The 19,086-nt window shown below is 31.1% G+C and overlaps 1 protein-coding gene across 1 annotated transcript in view; it reads left to right on the top strand.

Moving 5' to 3' along the window:
• The window catches only part of EPHA6 (EPH receptor A6), a 973,333-nt gene that overhangs the window by 534,680 nt on the left and 419,567 nt on the right, over positions 1–19,086 (top strand). Inside the window, exon 6 of the mRNA XM_049785675.1 lies at positions 18,328–18,452. Within this exon, the coding sequence (XP_049641632.1) occupies positions 18,328–18,452 (125 nt within the window). The remainder of the gene's footprint in view (positions 1–18,327; positions 18,453–19,086) is intronic.

Consider the following 19,086-nt stretch of genomic DNA (forward strand, 5'->3'; position numbering starts at 1 on the left):
TGTAAATTTTACTTTTGGTATAAAATTACTAGACTGTCAATACTCATTAAACTGCCAGAGACTCTTTTATTTCATTTTATTTCTACTTTGTTTTTTCTCCCCATCTACATCTCCCTATCACTGCTTGGTAATGCCAGTTTGTAGTCAATGACCAAACATTATCATTTAATACCATCTATTCCTTGAAAACAATACTTGTAAATATTGAGATTTCATTCAATATAGAAAGGTTTTTTATTTTGTTTTGTTTTGTTGTTTGCTTTATTTTTTTTAATCTAGTGTTCTTCAAATTGTACTTAACAGGGGCCAGAGTGATAGCAGAATGGTTAGGGCATTTGTCGTGCATGTAGCAGACCTAAATTCCATCTCCAGTATCCCATATAGTCTCTCTGATCACAGAGCCAGGAATAACCTCTGAAAGCTGCCAGGTATGGTCCCAAACAAAACAAAATATTGTACTTAATAAAATTGAATTGCTCTTTCCAACACATCAAATTCCTAAACATCTAATTTTCTGGAAAATGATTTTCAAGATTATTATTTACCAAAGAAATTAAAATGTAATATTTTGGCAATATTTACCAAGATTTACATTTTCTGAATGACTTTTCTTTGCATAAATTTTACCATGTGAAATATATAAGGTTTCCTATATTTTTCTACTGATTTCTTACTGAAATGACTGTATTATAACTTAACGGTGTTATCTTTTGCCCATAACTACTGAAGCCACCAATTTTGACTATTATGAAAGAAATGTTAGTCATTATTTTAAATGCCTTAAGTGAAATGATTTACTTTTTCTTCAAAACAGTCCTTAGTGGTCAATACAGTTATTTCCATTGTTCAGAAGAGAAGACTGAGGAAACCAATGTAAAGCAAATTGATCAGTTACATGAGCAGTGAGTAAAAACACTAGGATTTAAATCCAAACAACCTAGTTCCAAAAGAACTGTGATTAATATAGCATTGCAAAACTATACTGAGAGTCTGTCCTGAGACCACCTACTTGTAGCATTAGACTCCAGTAGCTATCAGAATTTCAATGAAAAGAAGCCTAATCTTACTGTACAAATATGTCACTTACCAGCTTCACACTTATAAATTAGCAGCAAGGAAATAGCCAACACAAACTCTTGAACCAGAATAATCAGAGCAAATTTAAAACTTTAAGCCCATCTAGGATTTTCCAAATCTATTTGAATATAGAACACCTTCTTTAGGATGCACCTCTCAATATCTTGAAGCAGAATATTCCAATTACCCTAGGTTTGGTAAATACTGAATTATGAGCAGTGATGTGCTAGAGCTTAAAACTTGCCTCTTTAGTTTAGAAAGTAAAGAACAGGTTGAATTACAGGGTTGAATGTGAAGGAATGAAATGACAGGCACAATGGATTTGAGCAAGCTGAGGGTATTATATGTTTATTCTTCTTAAAATCGAGCATTAACTCTTTTACCATCCTTAAAATTGGAATCATTTTATTGAGAGGTTCCATCTCCCATTTCATGAAAAGTGCAATTTTTAAAGATTAGATCCATCATCATCATCATCATTATTATTATTATTATTATCATTATTAATTATTATGTGACACTTAAATTATGCACATGCTTTTAACTAAGTCACTCTAAGTATGGGATGATGTCATTCCCAAAATCTAATATTGGTACATATTAAAATTATGTGTTTTAATGGTACAAACTGTAAATATTTAAATATTTTACCAGCAAAACATAAGAATCTATATCAAAATAATAGAGTATACCTATTAAAAAAAGCTCAAAGGAACTTATCAGAAGGAAGTGAAAGCAGAAAAAAATTTACACATTTATTTTAAAGACCCCATCCATAGACATTTGGTCATTCCTAAAGCATATATCTTATGGGATTTCTCTAAATCCCTACAAAAATAATCATTATAAATAATCTTTTATTTAAACTTATTTTACCCGGTATCATAAATTTACACATCACTATGGATAAAGCATTTCTGTAAGTTTCATAAAAAAAAAGAACTGCATACCCTTCATAACTAAAATTCTAGCTTTTAAGTCATGTTCATCACATTGAAAAGCTGTCAATGAAGAAAATATTTTTCTCTACCCTGATGTATTGTTTTAAGGTTTGCAAATAAAACTCAGAGAGCAATTATGGAGAAAATAAATATTTTTATTTACATATGTAGGAAGGAGTTCACAGTGAAACCTAACTGAAGTACATTATTGCAACCTGGGACTTATATAATAATTTGACAGGGATGATGGATATGAGGATAAGGATATGCCGAGATGTACAAATGAGTTTTAGAAAAGATAAATGGGTCTTAGGAAGAATAGATAACAGATTGAATAGTTTTGTGACAATGTCTATTTTTATGATCTCTTATTCTGGTGCTGATATTTCTGTCATATGAGTCAATTCTCCTTATTTATAGCAACTGGGGAGATGATTTATGAACATATAGTTTGGGAGGGTGAACAAAACTCTTGACAATTGTATGTATTGGATCCCTTCCAATTTTACATAAACTACATATAATATATATTTATATAAAAAGAGAGAACAAACTCAAATTTGTGAAGATACAGTAATAGAACTAAAGGACATTATGTAAGTGATCTCACCACCTGAAATATAACTTGAAGTAGAAAAACATCATAGTACGTTTTTGGAAACAAAATGTTTAAGTAGCAGACGTCACTTCTTAGTGGGCTTATAACATTAGCTCGTCTTTAGCCTTATAAAGTCACATCACTTTTTGAAAACAATTGCTTCCCTCTAAAACAGGCAAAATTACTTAACTAAAGGCTACAAGTACATGTAAAGGACAAACATATATAAAGTTGTATTTATTAGATAAAAATTAGCCAGAAATAGAATCTTAAGAATTACAATAAACCTAAACTTATGGAAGGCAGTATTTATATATATCCCAAATTGATCTATATTCAAAACTTTTAACACATTCAAAAACCTCAAATATTATTAACATTGCAAAGCACATAGAAAAGTGCTAACAAGACCATTGATATGACCATTATAATCTATAGTGGCCATATTACAATGTTATAGTGTCATAAATTTCTGGTTCTTATAGTCTTTCCTTAATGCTGAAATAATACGATTTGAATGGTCAGAAATAAAACATATTTGATTCAAATATTTAATCATGAAAGTACTACTTTCATATATGTTTATGTACATAATTTGAATGTTCAGAAATATGGCCTATTAAATTCCTATATTTATTTTTAGGTGTTATTTATGTATAAAATATAATTATTTATTCATTTGATTTGGGGATTACCCCCAGAAGTGTGCAGAAAACATTTTCTTAACTCTATACTCAGCTCATGAATTACTCCTTGTGGTGCTCCGGGGACAATATGGTGTTCCAAGGATTGAACCCAGGTTGCCCATGCACAAGGCAAATATAGATTGCTATATTATATAGCCAAGCTCTATGGTTCATTTATTCCAAGTTAATTTTAGGAAAACAGATGTTGCTTGATTGTTCTAATTTGTAGAATTAAAAATTAAATTTTATACATGTGTTTCTTTCCCTGGATATACAATGTTGAGGAAAAAACAGATAATTCTCTATTATAGATGAAGTATTAAATGGAACAAATATATGTATTGTTCACCATAAATTAAATCACTTTTCTTTCTTTTTTCTTTTTTATTGTCATATTTGGAGTTCATAACTCAACCATACTCAGAGTTTACTCATGGCTCTTCACTTAGGAATTGCTCAAGGCTATGATTGAAGACCAAATGAGATACGAGAGATTAAGCATAGATTGGCTAAGTGCAAAGCACTTTTGTATCTTTCCCTATCCCTGTAGGACTTATTTCTAAAATATATGTAATAATATGAATATCAGAAATTACTATGGAGCAGTAGTACTTACAGCATAGATTGGAGACAAGTGTAATAGATACAGTATGCCTTTGAAGCTACTATGAGAACATGAGGTAGAGATTATGAGACAAAGCCAATATGAGAAAACACAGGCTTTTACTTCTCCATGTGCAGCCAGATATTTGTAAACAATTACTTGCTAGAGAAAATGAGAGAGGAACACAGGACTCAGCCAGGTGTTATTTTATGCCAGTGATTTACTCTGCTGTTTGATCAATGATGAAAACAAAATCACCCATATCCTCAGGAAGCCATGAATGTTTCAAGGCAGCTGTGGGAGCACCTGGCTATTCGTCCTACACTAAGACTCTCTCCATTAAGAAAAAAAAAAAATCAAGATTTATTCCTCTCTGCTTGAACCAGAAACAATGCCAATGAATCTGCTGGTGCATTACATTATTTCCTTAATGAGAGAACAAAAATGCCTTTTTACAGCCCTATTTCTGGTGAATTGGCAGGAATACTTGCATCCTCATCTTCCAGTCAGTGGGACAGGATCACTCAGCATTTGCTTCAGGGGCCATCAATAGGAGAATATTTGCTTTTTCTGTATTTTCTGGAAGTGTGTGTTTGGCATGAAGGCACACACATATATACACACATATGAAACAGTGAATGTAGTTTTCACTTAACAGTTATGGAAGAAAACACAAATTTAGGGGCTGGAGCAATATATTACAGAGGGTACAACACTTGCCTTGCATGGGACACACTCAGGGTTCAATTCTCTACAACCCTTGTGGTTTATGGAACAACCAGGAAAAATGATCCCTGAGCACAGAGCCAGGAATAATGAGTTCTAAAGTACCACTAAGTGTGACCTGAAAACCAAAGAAGAAAATTAAAGAAAAGATAGCTTTAGAGTATTTTAGAAGATAGCTATATAGAAAATAGTACTGTACAAAATCATGAAATGCAGCAGAATTTGATTTGGGTTCTTAGTTTACTAGGTAATGAAAGAGGAAAAACTTGGGGCAGAGTAATGAAATAATGAAAATGAATGGGTATTTACTAAAAGAAAAAATTTACATTGGGACTACTATTAAATTATAATCGGATAATCCATTCATTTTTTCTAATTTGGCTTAGTTTTTCTTTTGTTTGTGTTTTGGATCACATGCAATTTGCACAGGGGAACTTTTGGTTCTGCACTGACGAACTCTCCAAGTGAGCTCAGGAGCCCTAAGAGATGCCATGGATTGAATCCTGCTTGGCTACATGCAAGGCAAATTCCCTATGCACTGGCTATACTATCACTTTAGGTCAATTTATCTTCTATTCCTATTCCATTTTTATAGCCAATTTAAATGCTTTATTTTAATGAATGGTTATGGAAAATTATTTGTGAAAACACCCATGATGTATTTTATTTTTATTTATTTATTTATTTATTTATTTATTCATATGGGTTTTGTGTCACACCTGGCAGTGCTCAGGGGTTACTCCTGGCTCTACGCTCAAAAATCACTCCTGGGAGGCCCAGGGGACCATATGGGATGCCGGGATTCCAACCACCATCTTTCTGCATGCGAGGCAAACACCCTACCTCCATGCTATCTCTCCAGCCACCCCTGACGTATTTTAAGATCACAAATTTGAATGATAGAAAAATGCTTATATTCATCAGAATATATATTCAAAAATATTATTTATCAGTAACATTTCTGGTATTGTTATAGATTAGATTTTATAATATTGATATATTATGCTCTCACAAAATGATGAAAAAATACAAAGCTTCAATTAAATAGTGTCTTTATGGAAAATAGAAAACTTCCATAACAAAACAAGATAAGTATGATAAGCCTTGAAGCAAGTTTTAAACAGGTTTTGAATAAAAGTTCTATTTATGGGACAGGGTAATTGTTCAAGGTCTGGAGCACAATGTTTGCATGCAGAAAGCCCATTTGACTGCAGGTACATATGAATGGTCATATGTATGTTTATAAGTATAGTCAGAGAGTCTCTTCTTCCCACATAAGATTTTACTTGTCTAATCCAATTTCCTCACATACTTCTAGGTTACAACACATATTTGGGTTTTTAATGTTTATGAAAGAGCTTGAAAAGCTGAAAAGTACACAATAGCATATTATTATAATATATTTTCTAAAAATGAAAAAGCTGAAAATAAATAAAATATTTCTAGAAGTCATGGGAATTCATAATAAATGTTTTTGAGACTTTGAAACAACTCTATCTGAAGTAATCAAAAAAGACATAGCTAGTACATGGTATTATTGAAGTGGAAAAATGTATTACTGTTGTTTTATGTTATAAATGTAGGACTCAAATATAATTTTTGTTTCTAAGATTTCTAAATTTATTCCATGATTTATTTGATCGCTTAAAAACATAGCTGAAATTTTCATGTCACATTATGTACCCTAAGATTCCCACATGCCAAACAAGGTCCTTTTTTTGAGGTAATAAGAAAAATCTAACCCCTATAAGATTAATATTAATAAAATTCTTGACTTAAAATGTTTTTGAAGCCAATGATATTCCAGGTAGCTTTCTCTGTAATTTTGATTTATAGATAGCTAAAAATAACTATATGTATAGATGCTAAAAATCTAACATTACATTAAGCTTTTTGATGATTCCTATATAAGTTACAGATATGATTTAATGCTCATTTATACTTTAACATATATTAATGGATATTTATAACTTTTTAAAATATATCATATTTCTCCATACATTTTAAATAGCATAGGAGCTAATACTAAATAAGTTAAGCTACTTGAAATAAAATATCTTTTTAATTTTTTGTTTATGATTTTAATGTAATTTTAAAAATCAGTAACTATTAAGTACTATTAAAGTTATTAGAATTATTGATGTGGTTTCTTGTTACTATATTGATATGGTAATGCATAGTAAAAGTTTGGTTACTTTGATGCTATTTCCATCTTATGAGAGTATATGTTCACTATTCATTAATAATCAGAATAAAAAATAACTTTTGATAATAGTCATAAGAGATATTGGGTAGCTTGGATGTACTTGCCTTGTATGCAGCTAATCCAGGCTTCATTCCTTTTATTCCATTAATCAGGGAGCCCTGTATGGACTAAACACAGAGCCAGAAGTAAGCCCTAAGAAACTCTGAGTGTGAGGTTGAGAGACAGCTCAGCAGTGGGGCCCTTGCCTTGCACACGGGTGACCCAGAACGGACCTCAGTTCGATCCCTGTGTCCCGTATGGTTCCCCAAACCAGGAGCGATTTCTGATCGCAGTGCCAAGAGTAACCGCTGAGCCTCACCGGGTGTGGCCCAAAATCCAAAAACCTAAAAGAAAAAGAAACTCTGAGTGTTTTCCCAAAACGAAAGAGATGAAGATTTTGAATATCTTCTGCGGATTTTCCTCCCTGTATTATATTACAACTCTCTTGAGAAAACATCAAGCAAATACTTGATATCTATGTAGTTTACAGACTGAATAAATTTAAAAAGTATGCTTAGTTCATTGCATTTCAGGAATTCTTGGTCCCAAACAGAACCACCATATTTCACTTCTTTTTGTTTTTATCCTGAATTGGGAATTCCCGATCACCCAATATATGGTATTGTGTTCACATAGCGTTATTATGTTCACATTAGCATTATTATGCAGTTACATAATTTAATCATAGAAGTAATCAATATTTATATTTTGTCATTGACTCACTACTCATATATTGCTTTACAACATATATATTTTTTGGTTGTTTGTTTTGGGGTCACACTCGAAGGGCGCTCAGGGGTTACTTCTGGCTTTAGGCTCAGAAATCACTCCTGGCAGGCTCAGGGAACAATATGCAATGCTAGGATTTGAGCCCGATCCATCGTGGATTGGCTGCTTGCAAGGCAAACGCCCTACTGCTGTTATCTCTCTGGCCCCTTAAAAACAGATTTTTATTATTTTAGCTATCACACTTATTTTTTTCTGGCCTGCATATCTATGAAACACATTTAAAACAGCTTCATTGTAATTAATTGCAGGAATTCTTTATTTTAAATAAAATCTTTATTTAAGCAACATGATTACAAACATGTTTGTAGTTGGAATTTAACCACATAACGGAAGTATATGAACTTTCTTTGTTTTGTTTTTGTTTATCGGGCCACACCAGTTTGATGCTCAGGGGTTACTCCTGGCTAAGTGCTCAGAAATTGCCCCTGGATTGGGGGGACCATATGGGATGCCGGGGATCGAACCATGGTCCTTCCTTGGCTAGCGCTTGTGAGGCAGACACCTTACCTCTAGTGCCACCTGGCCGGCCCCGAACTTTCTTGTTAAATGCAGCAATTAAAAGCACAAAAGTTTATTCTCTTGTTATATTCTTTTCAAAATTGTTCCTTTCTGGCCTTAGCTACTTATTTTATTTAATATATGTTTTAAAATTTTAATTATTATTTATGAAGTGATATTTTTGGTCATTTAACTAGTTTTTTTTCTTTATGTTGAGTAATTGTGAATTGAGACATATATTGAGCTCCTCCTCACATGGGGAGTTTCTTTTCCTTTTCAATCTGCTTTCTAAGAATCATTTCTATTTTCTAAAATATTAAAAAGTTTGGATAATTGTTCACAATACCTAGAAAGGAGTAAAATTTCTTATGAGCAAACTGATATGCCAAATTTCTGAACCAAATTAATATATAATTGAGATATTTAAAGCTGTTTATATTATATTCACATATACCTCATAAAATATGTGATTCACCAAATTGTACTAATAAAAATTTCCATAAACTCATATACTAAATTTTAATATAATTAGATATTATAAAATAGAAAGTAGCTTAAACTTGAGACAATTAGAGACATGTTCTTGAATTTACATTGGTGGTCATGCCAACTCTCTGAGATTCTGGCAAATAGTGTATGATATATATCGAATGCATAGGAATTACTTGTGTGAATTACTCTTTTACTGAAGTTTGACATATAATAATATAGTCAATAGATTTCAAAATGATAGTATGACTATACATTTTCCCCCTCTTATACTATATAAGAAATAATAACAGCTCATAGAAGCTGTTTCTCAAGTGTCCTAAATAATACAAAAATAAGTAGTAGTATAGATTTCTTAAAAGAACAGCCTAAAACAAATTTAATAGTGTGCCCATTAAATCTATTCATTTTATGTTGTAAAACAGAAATTAACAGTCTCAGATTATGATTAAAAGAATTCAAAGATATTTCAATTCTTACTCTATATAAGTAAGTGTTATCAATCATTTTGACTCAACACTCACTAAATGGTTTCTAAGTTATTTCTTATTATGACTTTCATAGGTAGTAAGAGTTTTGTACACAAATATTTCTATGCACTTTTTTCTAATGTTTGTCAATCTACCTGTGTATATCAATAATATTGGCAGGGAATAAATGATTGGGAAATAGTGAAACATTCATGTTACATTATATCAGTATACCCTTAAAATTTTTTTTGGTTTGGGGGCTACATTTAGTGTTGCTCAGGGATTATTTCTAGATCTGTGCTTAGAAATTATTTCTGGCAGTCTTTGGGGACCATATCACATGTGATGCTGAGGATCAAAACCAGGTTCAGCCATGTGAAAGGCCAATTCCCTACCTACTGTGCTATCACTTCAGCCTCAATTTATAACTAATTAGCTTTTTAAAAATAAAAAAGCACTAAACATGAGTTAAAAGGTGATACATTTATTTGTATTGCTTCTTATTGAAGATGATAAAATAAAAGTGTGTTTTCCCTTTTCTAATAAAAAAGGCAGGTAATAGAAAAAACCCGAGAGACTATATTAATAAAGGAAACTGCTTTGAGCAAAATACCCAAAATACATTTCAAATAAATATGGAGAATTTTAATGGTTCAAATACAAGAGGGACACTGCTTTAAAACTCTGGTATTTAAAACTTGCACTTTCTCTACTGAACCACAAATGAATTCAAAATTAATACCTTTAGAGATAAATCAGCAGAGCTATTTTAAGTGTCCTATTACTCCTGTAACAAATGCCACAAACGTGGCACTTCAAAACCACATATATATTTATTATCTTTCAAATTTGCCTGTCAGAAGACCAATTAGACTCTTAGAGGCCTGGAATCAAGGTTCCTCCTGGAAATCAGTGATAATCTGTACTTCCTTCTTCATGCTGCTGCAGACTGTCTTCATTCCTCGGCTCACAGCCTTTTGGTGTAACACAGACAAATCTCTTCCTGCAAGAGCAGTTGCAAATAATTGGTCCATCTGAATATTCCATGTTAATAGCTCCAGATCAAAATTATTTATTTAATCAAAACTACAAAGTCATGTTTACCATAAGAGAATTTAGCAGCTTTTTGAATTATTATGTAAACATATATTGGAGGATAAGGTTTTTCCCAAGCTGTTACATGCCTTAAATTATTACCATACAATTGGTAAATATAGAAATAAAATTAAAACACCAGAAAAGACAAAGAATAAAACACTAATAATAGCATATGTAAGCAAATTATACTCATAGCGAGGTTACCCGCATGAGGAAACTAGATAAAATATATAATCATGGAACTTTTAGGACAGTGAAAAATACATCAAAGGAAAAGCACATGTGGTATAAGGATATGTGATGTTTTACATGGAGCATGAAATATCTCAGACATATAACTAGATACACTCAGAAATATTTAGGAACATGAAGTTATGGATATTTACTTTACACTAATAAAAAGTATCAGACTTACAACATTTCTCAAGTAAAATTATGATATTTATCATAACTTATCTCTGCATAAAAAAATAAGAAACATTCTTGCTTTGTAGTAGTTATCTATTGGGACATTAGTATAGAAGAAAAAACTATCTAATTTTAAAAGTCTGTACAAATTTGTACTACTGATCTATATTATTTACTGTATTATTGGTCTTTATTTGCATTTTACTAGGCCACTCATTTGATTTCCATGAGCTGCACACAAATATATACAATCTTATCTTTCTGGAAAGAAGTACCAATAAGAACAGAATAAAGAGGGAGTGAGAGCTATTTTGAATGTGTAGAACAAAATGAGAAAAGAAGGGAAGATCGAAGAGAATGAAAATGACAAACGAGAAATGCAATAATTAATTCTAAATTTTTGTTCTGAGTTAGAACTAGAACTTAAGCAGAAATGATAGGTAGAAAACAATCACTTCATATGAGAACTGTTTAACAATTAGATTTTTAATAAAATAAAGAGCCTTGGGAAGTGGTATAATCTTTAGCAAAATGTTTGAAACTGAAGCACTAGTATATAAATGGTTATCAGGAAATATATTGAGAGATTTTCTCTCACTACTTGAAAAAATATACTAAATAATACATAAGGTTTATTTTGATATTCTATTATTTAATGTTCACCATTAAACTTATATACTGTCATTACCTCACATGACAGTGTTTTATTGACTTTACTCTTTAACTATATAAAATGAATAAGCTCATTATACTCAATATGCTAAAAAATTGACTGTAAATTAGCTATTAGATCTTTAGAAAACACATTGCCCATGTAATCTTGTTTACACATTAATATAAGAATTATTTGTAATCATAAAATTATGTGATTTTTTAAATAGTACTTGTGCCTGATATTTTAAAATATCATGAAGTAACATTTTCAAGGAACAAGTATATTCGTCACCTTATTTCATTTCTTGCTTCTAATTTTGAGCTCATATTATAATTTTAAAAATATTACAACACTAAAGTCAAATTAATTTTAAAAAATGATAATTTTCTTCTTGGCAGTTTGGTTAAATCAAAATTCATCTGCACATCTTTACTAAAAGAATTACTCACTCTTCTGAGTTTTAACTTCATCTTTAAAATGAAGATGATGTGTATTCCAAGATTATGAGTCATATATAATAGTATAAAAGGAATAAAATAAATGTTTAGTGAAAATAGCTTACATCTCAATTAGAAGTAAACTAAAAATGATAAGTTCTTCCTATATCTCCACATACTTATATAAAATATTTGGACTAAATGTAAATAAGTACTGTTGGTTAACTATACAGTATAATTTTTCTGGATTTGTTATATAGTTTTTTAATAAATGATTTGAGATTCAGAATGTGTAGATCAGAAAGTTTCCTATTTAATATCTTCAATAAGCGCTAATGTGGTTTTAAAAGTCACTTATTTTGAAGGTCAAAGCTAAGATTTGGGGCTTAATAAGTTCTGTGTATCAGAAATATAATTCAACTGAAAACTATCCTGAATACGTAATTATTACCCAGTAAGCACTGCTTGAGTCTCCCAGTCTTTCAGTTAGCTGCTGATATGACAAATTCCAAAAGATGTTATTTTCCTCCCAATTTCTTGTTTTTCTCTGACTTTCTTAGAATAAATAGTAGAAATAAATCAATAATTGTCTTATGAAGTTTGGTTATGAAGAAAAACATATTAAAAATACTAAAACCAAACCCTTGAAGTTTCATGTAGTGAAGTTTTATTTTAAAGTAAAATTCTGTGTAAAATTGATTTTTTTCTGGGAAGAGATAATGCAGCTTGTGGGGTGTGACTGACTAAATATCCTTTCTACATAATTAACACACGTACAAGTACATATTGATGCAGTTTTCTTCAAAAAATATGCTAAAATATCATATAACTCAGAGTCAAAATTATCTGAAGGAATGTATAATCTGATGTAATAATAAAATTAAACTGTTGTGCTTAAAATTTGATAACTGGCTCTGAGATATATTTAGGTGTTTAGTTTAGTCACTTGCCTTTCATGTTATTAAATCCAGCTCTATTCCTTGAAGCTGAGCACCTCTAAAACTGCTGCAATTGACCCATATCTAAACACTGCTGCATGTGGCCCAAATCTCCTCAAAATAATATACAAAGTAAAATTTGAGATCTATAATTATACAATTATAGAAAATTTAAATCTTCCATAAAATTTTTAGAAACTTGGGCTGGAGAGTTAGCATGAAGGTAGGGTGTTTGCCTTGCATGCAGAAAGATGTTGGTTTGAATCCCAGCATCCCATATGGTCCCCCGAGCTTGCCAGGAGTGATTTCTAAGTGTAGAGCAGGAGTAACCCCTGAGCGCTGCTGGGTGTAACCCCTTCAAAAAATATTTTTTAGAACTTAAAATATTACACAATTGACTATCTTAACTAATAGCATCATAATTATGAAGACCATATCAAATATGAAATAGAATTTAAAATGTATTTGAAGGATGGTGTTGAAATAAGATGATCAAAATTATGTTTTGTAATTGTAAAATATGGATATTTCATATATAATAAAGTGAATATTTGGGTTCATCTAGTTCTTTGATTTTCTAGTTTATGTATAAAGTGAAGAATCCATGATTTTATGAATTATGGTTTTAAGGGATAATAAAAAAGGTCTCAAAATTTAAATAATTTACTTCTCGAGTTAATTAACCATCAAAAACTGGAAATAAAAGAGACACAATTTGACCAAAACTCCATGCATGCCCATATTTGGATGGATATTGCCAGGAATTTTGGGAGTGTGTGAAGGTATCACCTCACCCCCATCTCCCACTTTCACATACTTCCAGAAGCCCTGGAAAATAAAAAACACATCCTACAAAAGCCACAGTATCAGCAATAGTGTGTAGAATTTCTGAATCATGTAAAAACTAATTTTTAGTACAGCCATTCCTGTTGGAACATAACAATTTAGACGTCAAAGTGTATCTGCAGCCACCAAATATTTAGGAACAAATAAAGTAACAGAATAATCAACTAGCAATGACAATGACCTCATGTGAGATAAAATAATTTTTACAAAATTTCCTTTTGCTATGCTCTTTTTTTTCCTTCTTTCCTTCCTCTTTTTGCTTTTTTAATAATTTCGCTTCCACTTACCTGGAAGCAAATGAATTTATCATCTACTGATACACGCTCTTTAAATAAAGTAAATTAAACTTTAAAGAGAGAGGAAATACCTATAGTCTAATTCATAGCCAGTCTAGATTCAAAGGAGAAAGCAAATGAGGAGACGTGCAAAACATATGCTAAACCCTTTTAATCTCAGCACTTACTAGGTATAATCTTGTGAACCAGTGGTTCCAAGTGTATCCAAATTCTGAGGAGCTACCATCAAACATTGTAGCCAAAAACTCAGTGGGTTTGGTATGGCCAAGAGTGACCCAAGACCCTCTGAGCACTGCTGGAATGCCCCAACCCCCAAAACAAAAATTCTAGCATGCTACTGTTATAAATAAAAATATTTTAAGTGTTATAAGAAATACATGAATACATAAGATTATATATAAGAATTACTTGATATATATAAGAATTACTTAATATAAAAATTACTTGAATACAACATTATTATGAAAATTGTTTTGTATTAATAAATAAATAATATTGTTTTATGACATTGTATATGAAACTGAAAACAATGAAAACAATCACGCTTTATACATGAATTTCAAGACCCTAAAATGAATAGATATATTTATTCCAAAATAATTTGTAGGTTGCAGGTAATATTATAATTTATTCCTTTAGCATCATATAGCATTATATATTATTATTTAAGTATATAGCTCAGAGAAATAGCAAAACAGGTAAGGCATTTAACATGAATGCAGCTTTCCCAGATTTGATTCATAGAACTATATATATTCCCCTAAGCACTACCAGGATGATCCTTGAGTATAGGGCCAGACATAAGCTCTAGCACAATTGGGTATTATACCCCAAAATTAAAAAAAATTAAAAATATAAAATTTTGTACAGTTAAGTAAAAAGTATGATTATTAGTTCATTAGCAATTTATTAGCTGTGAATGTTGCTAATTTGGGGAGGGTTGGCCATACCCGGTAATGCTCAGGGGTTACTCCTGGCTATGCGCTCAGAAATCGCTCCTGGCTTGTGGGACCATATGGGATGCCGGGGGATCGAACCGTGGTCAGACCTAGGCTAGCGCAGTCAAGGCAGATGCCTTACCCCTGGCACAACTGCTCCAGCCTCAAATGCTGCTGAATTTAAATTGTGGATTATTAAAGCCCTTTATTATTTAGCATATTATTCTTTTCTGCTTTCACTTGTAGAAGAGGCTTCCATTAAAATTCAGGACAGGTCATTAAACTTAGTTTCTAAATTTTTATTCTTTAGGGCCAGGGAGATTGCTGGTCAAGTTGTCCCTCATCACTGGAATTACTCCTGGGCACTGTTCTGGTCCAAAGAAAAATGTGTGGCTAAAATCTCAAATAAAAAAAACAGTTTAAAGTTGGGGAAAGTAAAAAACAAAACAAAACAAAACAAAAAAACAACTATTCCTTATAAGGACAAAATATCACTCTCTCAAATTTAAAAAAAGACATTACTCTTAAAATTCAAAAGCAATATTTAGAAATTTTACATCAAATTTGATACCTGGGTCTTATAAATGCAAATCATAGTCACCTAAGTCATAAAATTTTGATTATAGTAAAATCTTATTTTTACTTGTGACTGGTACATTTGAATAGAAATCCGAACATGAATTGAAACGATATCATGAGATCACAATAATTTTCATGATTTTTTTTACTACTAAATAGCTTCATTGATCTGAGGTCTCTGTCTTTTATTTCTCAAGCAAGACACATTCCTAGTTTTTAGTAAGAGTGAAAGAGTTTCTTATATTCTTTATTCCTATTTGTAATATAATTCTAATGTATAAGACTAGAAATGATAATACAACCCAAAGCCCTGCTAGGATCCAGTACTACTGCCAATACATCATTACTAAAAGCAGTTTAATAAATTTTACACATTTTGAAAAGTTTAAAATATGTCATTTTATATGACAATTTACTGTGCTTGAAAGTCATGTTCCTTTCTTGAAGGGGTCTTGGGCCCTCTTCTGGTGATTTTATGCCAACTATACCTGGGTATCAATTTTAGGAATCAGGGTTGTGCCGCCGATTGAACTTGGCAGTGCTGAGGAATACCTGGCCATCTTGAGTACCTAGTGCTCAGGACTCTAGGGCCACACCCAATGATTCTCATGATACTATGTGGTGTTGGGACCAAACTTGAGTGGCTACATGCAGGCATGTGCCTATCTTTCAGATTCCTGTTTATTTTTTCTTAATTTAAAAAACATTTTTCTTAATACTTGTTTGCTAGGCATTTAAAATTCTTTTTATTCATTTTAATAACTTTACTTAAACATCATGATTACAAACATGACTATAGTTGGATATCAATCACAAAAAGAGCACCCCCCTTCACCAGTACAACATTCCCACCACTAATGGACCCCATCTCTCTCTATCCACACCCCCTGCCTGTATTTGAGTCAGAAATTCTACTTCTCTCACTCATTAATCTTGTCTTAATAGTTGTCAGTGTTCTAACTGCACTCACCCCTACTCAAGGTGAGCTTCATATCATGATCTGGTCCTTCAGGCTCACATCTCTGGGCGTTATTACAATAATGTCTTTTATTTTCCTTAAAATCCAAAGATAAGTGAGACTATTCTGTGTGTCTCTCTCCATCTGACATATTTCACTCAGCATAATTGTTTCCATGTCCATTATGTATAGGAAAATTTCATGACTTCATCTCTCCTGACTGCTGCATAATATTCTATTGTGTATATGTACCACAGTTTCTTTAGCCATTCATCTGTTGAAGGGCATCTTGGTTGTTAATGTAGGTTCTAGAACAAATCTTCTATTCAGATTCTATCTTCCAATCCAAATACTGTATTCTCTCTTGTAACCTGTTATTGTGAAATATATTTCTTCTCACATTGTAAAAGGACAAATATCTTTTAACTTTTTTGGTTTATCCTGATATTATTCTTATACATTTTATTCACCTTATCTGGTTCATTTACAAAACAATAAATTAACTTTTTGTAATAGCAATACATTAGCAAAATTCCAACTTGATAGTTCTACATTATGCAGTACAAGGTTATATTAAATCACAGATAATTGATAGAATGTACATTGTTTTCAGTTTCTACAAATAAATCTCAGTGATTTCTTTTGCAAACATGTCATTTTGTATGTGTGGATTATATCATTGGGTTATAAAAGAAGAAAAAACATAGTTTATATTTCTAATTTTATCAATGATATTTAATTTGTATTTAAAATTACTGTTTTTAAAAATAGTATTCTGGAAGAGTTTTGGCTAGATAATAGTCTAGAACATGTGTTATGCAATTTTAAAATTTACATGGAATTATATTGCTAAGCCATGTTACATAGGATAAAATATATAAATCTAAAAGTAAGCTTCCAAAGTTAAATGTTTTCTTTTATTTAAATGTCACAACAAATCAAGAAAGAAATAATATTCAAGTTCATATAGAATAATCAGATCTAGTTAAGGACTTTCTGATAAACATTTCTATAATATAATGAGACTTTATAAAGTGCTCATTCTTAAAGAAAAAGAAAAGTCTAAATTTGTCTTGAATTCTGAAAAGAAAGGAAGGAAGGAAGGAAGGAAGGAAGGAAGGAAGGAAGGAAGGAAGGAAGGAAGGAAGGAAGGAAAGAAAGAAAGAAAGAAAGAAAGAAAGAAAGAAAGAAAGAAAGAAAGAAAGAAAGAAAGAAAGAAAGAAAGAAAGAAAGAAAGAAAGAAAGAAAGAAAGAAAGAAAGAAAGAAAGAAAGAAAGAAAGAAAGAAAGAAAGAAAGAAAGAGAAGAAAGAAAAAGAAGAAAGAAAGAAAGAAAGAAAGAAAGAAAGAAAGAAAGAAAGAAAGAAAGAAAGAAAGAAAGAAAGAAAGAAAGAAAGAAAGAAAGAAAGAAAGAAAGAAAGAAAGAAAGAAAGAAAGAAAGAAAGAAAGAAAGAAAGAAAGAAAGAAAGAAAGAAAGAAAGAAAGAAAGAAAGAAAGAAAGAAGAAAGAAAGAAAGAAAGAAAGAGAAAAAAAATAAGATGTCTGCCACAGAGATGATGGGATGGGGACTGGGGACATTAATGGTGGGAATTGTGAACTAATCAAAGAAGTTTTAAATTGTACGACTGACCAGGAATCATAAATTTTGAATAATGAACAACTTTGTACATATGGAAAAACAACAACAGTATTATGAACAACCTTGTAAACCATGATCATTAAAAAATCTACAATGAAAAGAAAAACATATGGGTGAGACATGCTTTATTTTGATTTACAGTCCAAAAATAGTCTGTTTAAAAATATGACAAAAATATTGAGTCTGGTCTTAATTCTTGAACTGAGATTTTTGCTCCCTACTAGTGTTACTATGTATAATTTTTATACAGTATTTATATTGATTAGATATCAAGGCTATCATATTTACTCAGGCATTAGCAAATAATTTTCTCAACAACAAAAAACACTTTTCATTGGTAAACAGAATATTAAAATGAGAATAATGGAGAAATATTTCTGCCTATTAATTCTTAGTTATTTTTTGTCTTTGCAGCACCTTCTCTGATAGGTATGGTAAGGAAGGACTGGGCCTCCCAAAATAGTATTGCCCTATCATGGCAAGCACCTGCTTTTTCCAATGGAGCCATACTGGACTACGAGATCAAGTACTATGAGAAAGTAGGTTACATTTAGAGATTTCTACAAAAATGCCTGGAGAAATGTATGTGTTTTTAGCATGTTAGTATACAACTTTTTTCAAATTTAAAATTAGTTCTTGGCCTAACCGCATAACTCTTAAGTCTTAGAAACTTCTTTAAGATATAGCTGTTACAATTTATTCACTTTTATCACTTTATGCCATATTTAAGTCAAAGATACAGAGGTTATTCTCCATAACTTGTCATGATGATATTTTACAACTCATTTTAAAATTATATTGTTATTTGATGTTGTTTCTAAAATTGAGAAGAAACAGTGAAGTGGAAATACTATCTAACCTAAAAAGAGCTGTATAGATAGTATTCTTTGAAATTGAGTTTAAGATTACATTCACTATAATTCTTAATGAGCAATTAAGATATAGTCATAAATCCAAATTTTTCATTATATTTAAGTTAATTGCTATATAAGATGCAAGAATAATAATTCGATTGATAAAATCAACTGTTAAACTTTCTATTTTACTTCATTTAAAATACTCTCAATAATTAATTTTTTGAAAATTACACACTTCATTATTTTCATCATTTTTTGTTGTTGTTTTTGGGCCACATCCAGTTATGCTCAGGGGTTACTCCTGGCTATGCGCTCA

Source organism: Suncus etruscus, chromosome 13 (genome assembly GCF_024139225.1).
Source record: "Suncus etruscus isolate mSunEtr1 chromosome 13, mSunEtr1.pri.cur, whole genome shotgun sequence".
Taxonomy (NCBI): Eukaryota; Metazoa; Chordata; class Mammalia; order Eulipotyphla; family Soricidae; genus Suncus; species Suncus etruscus.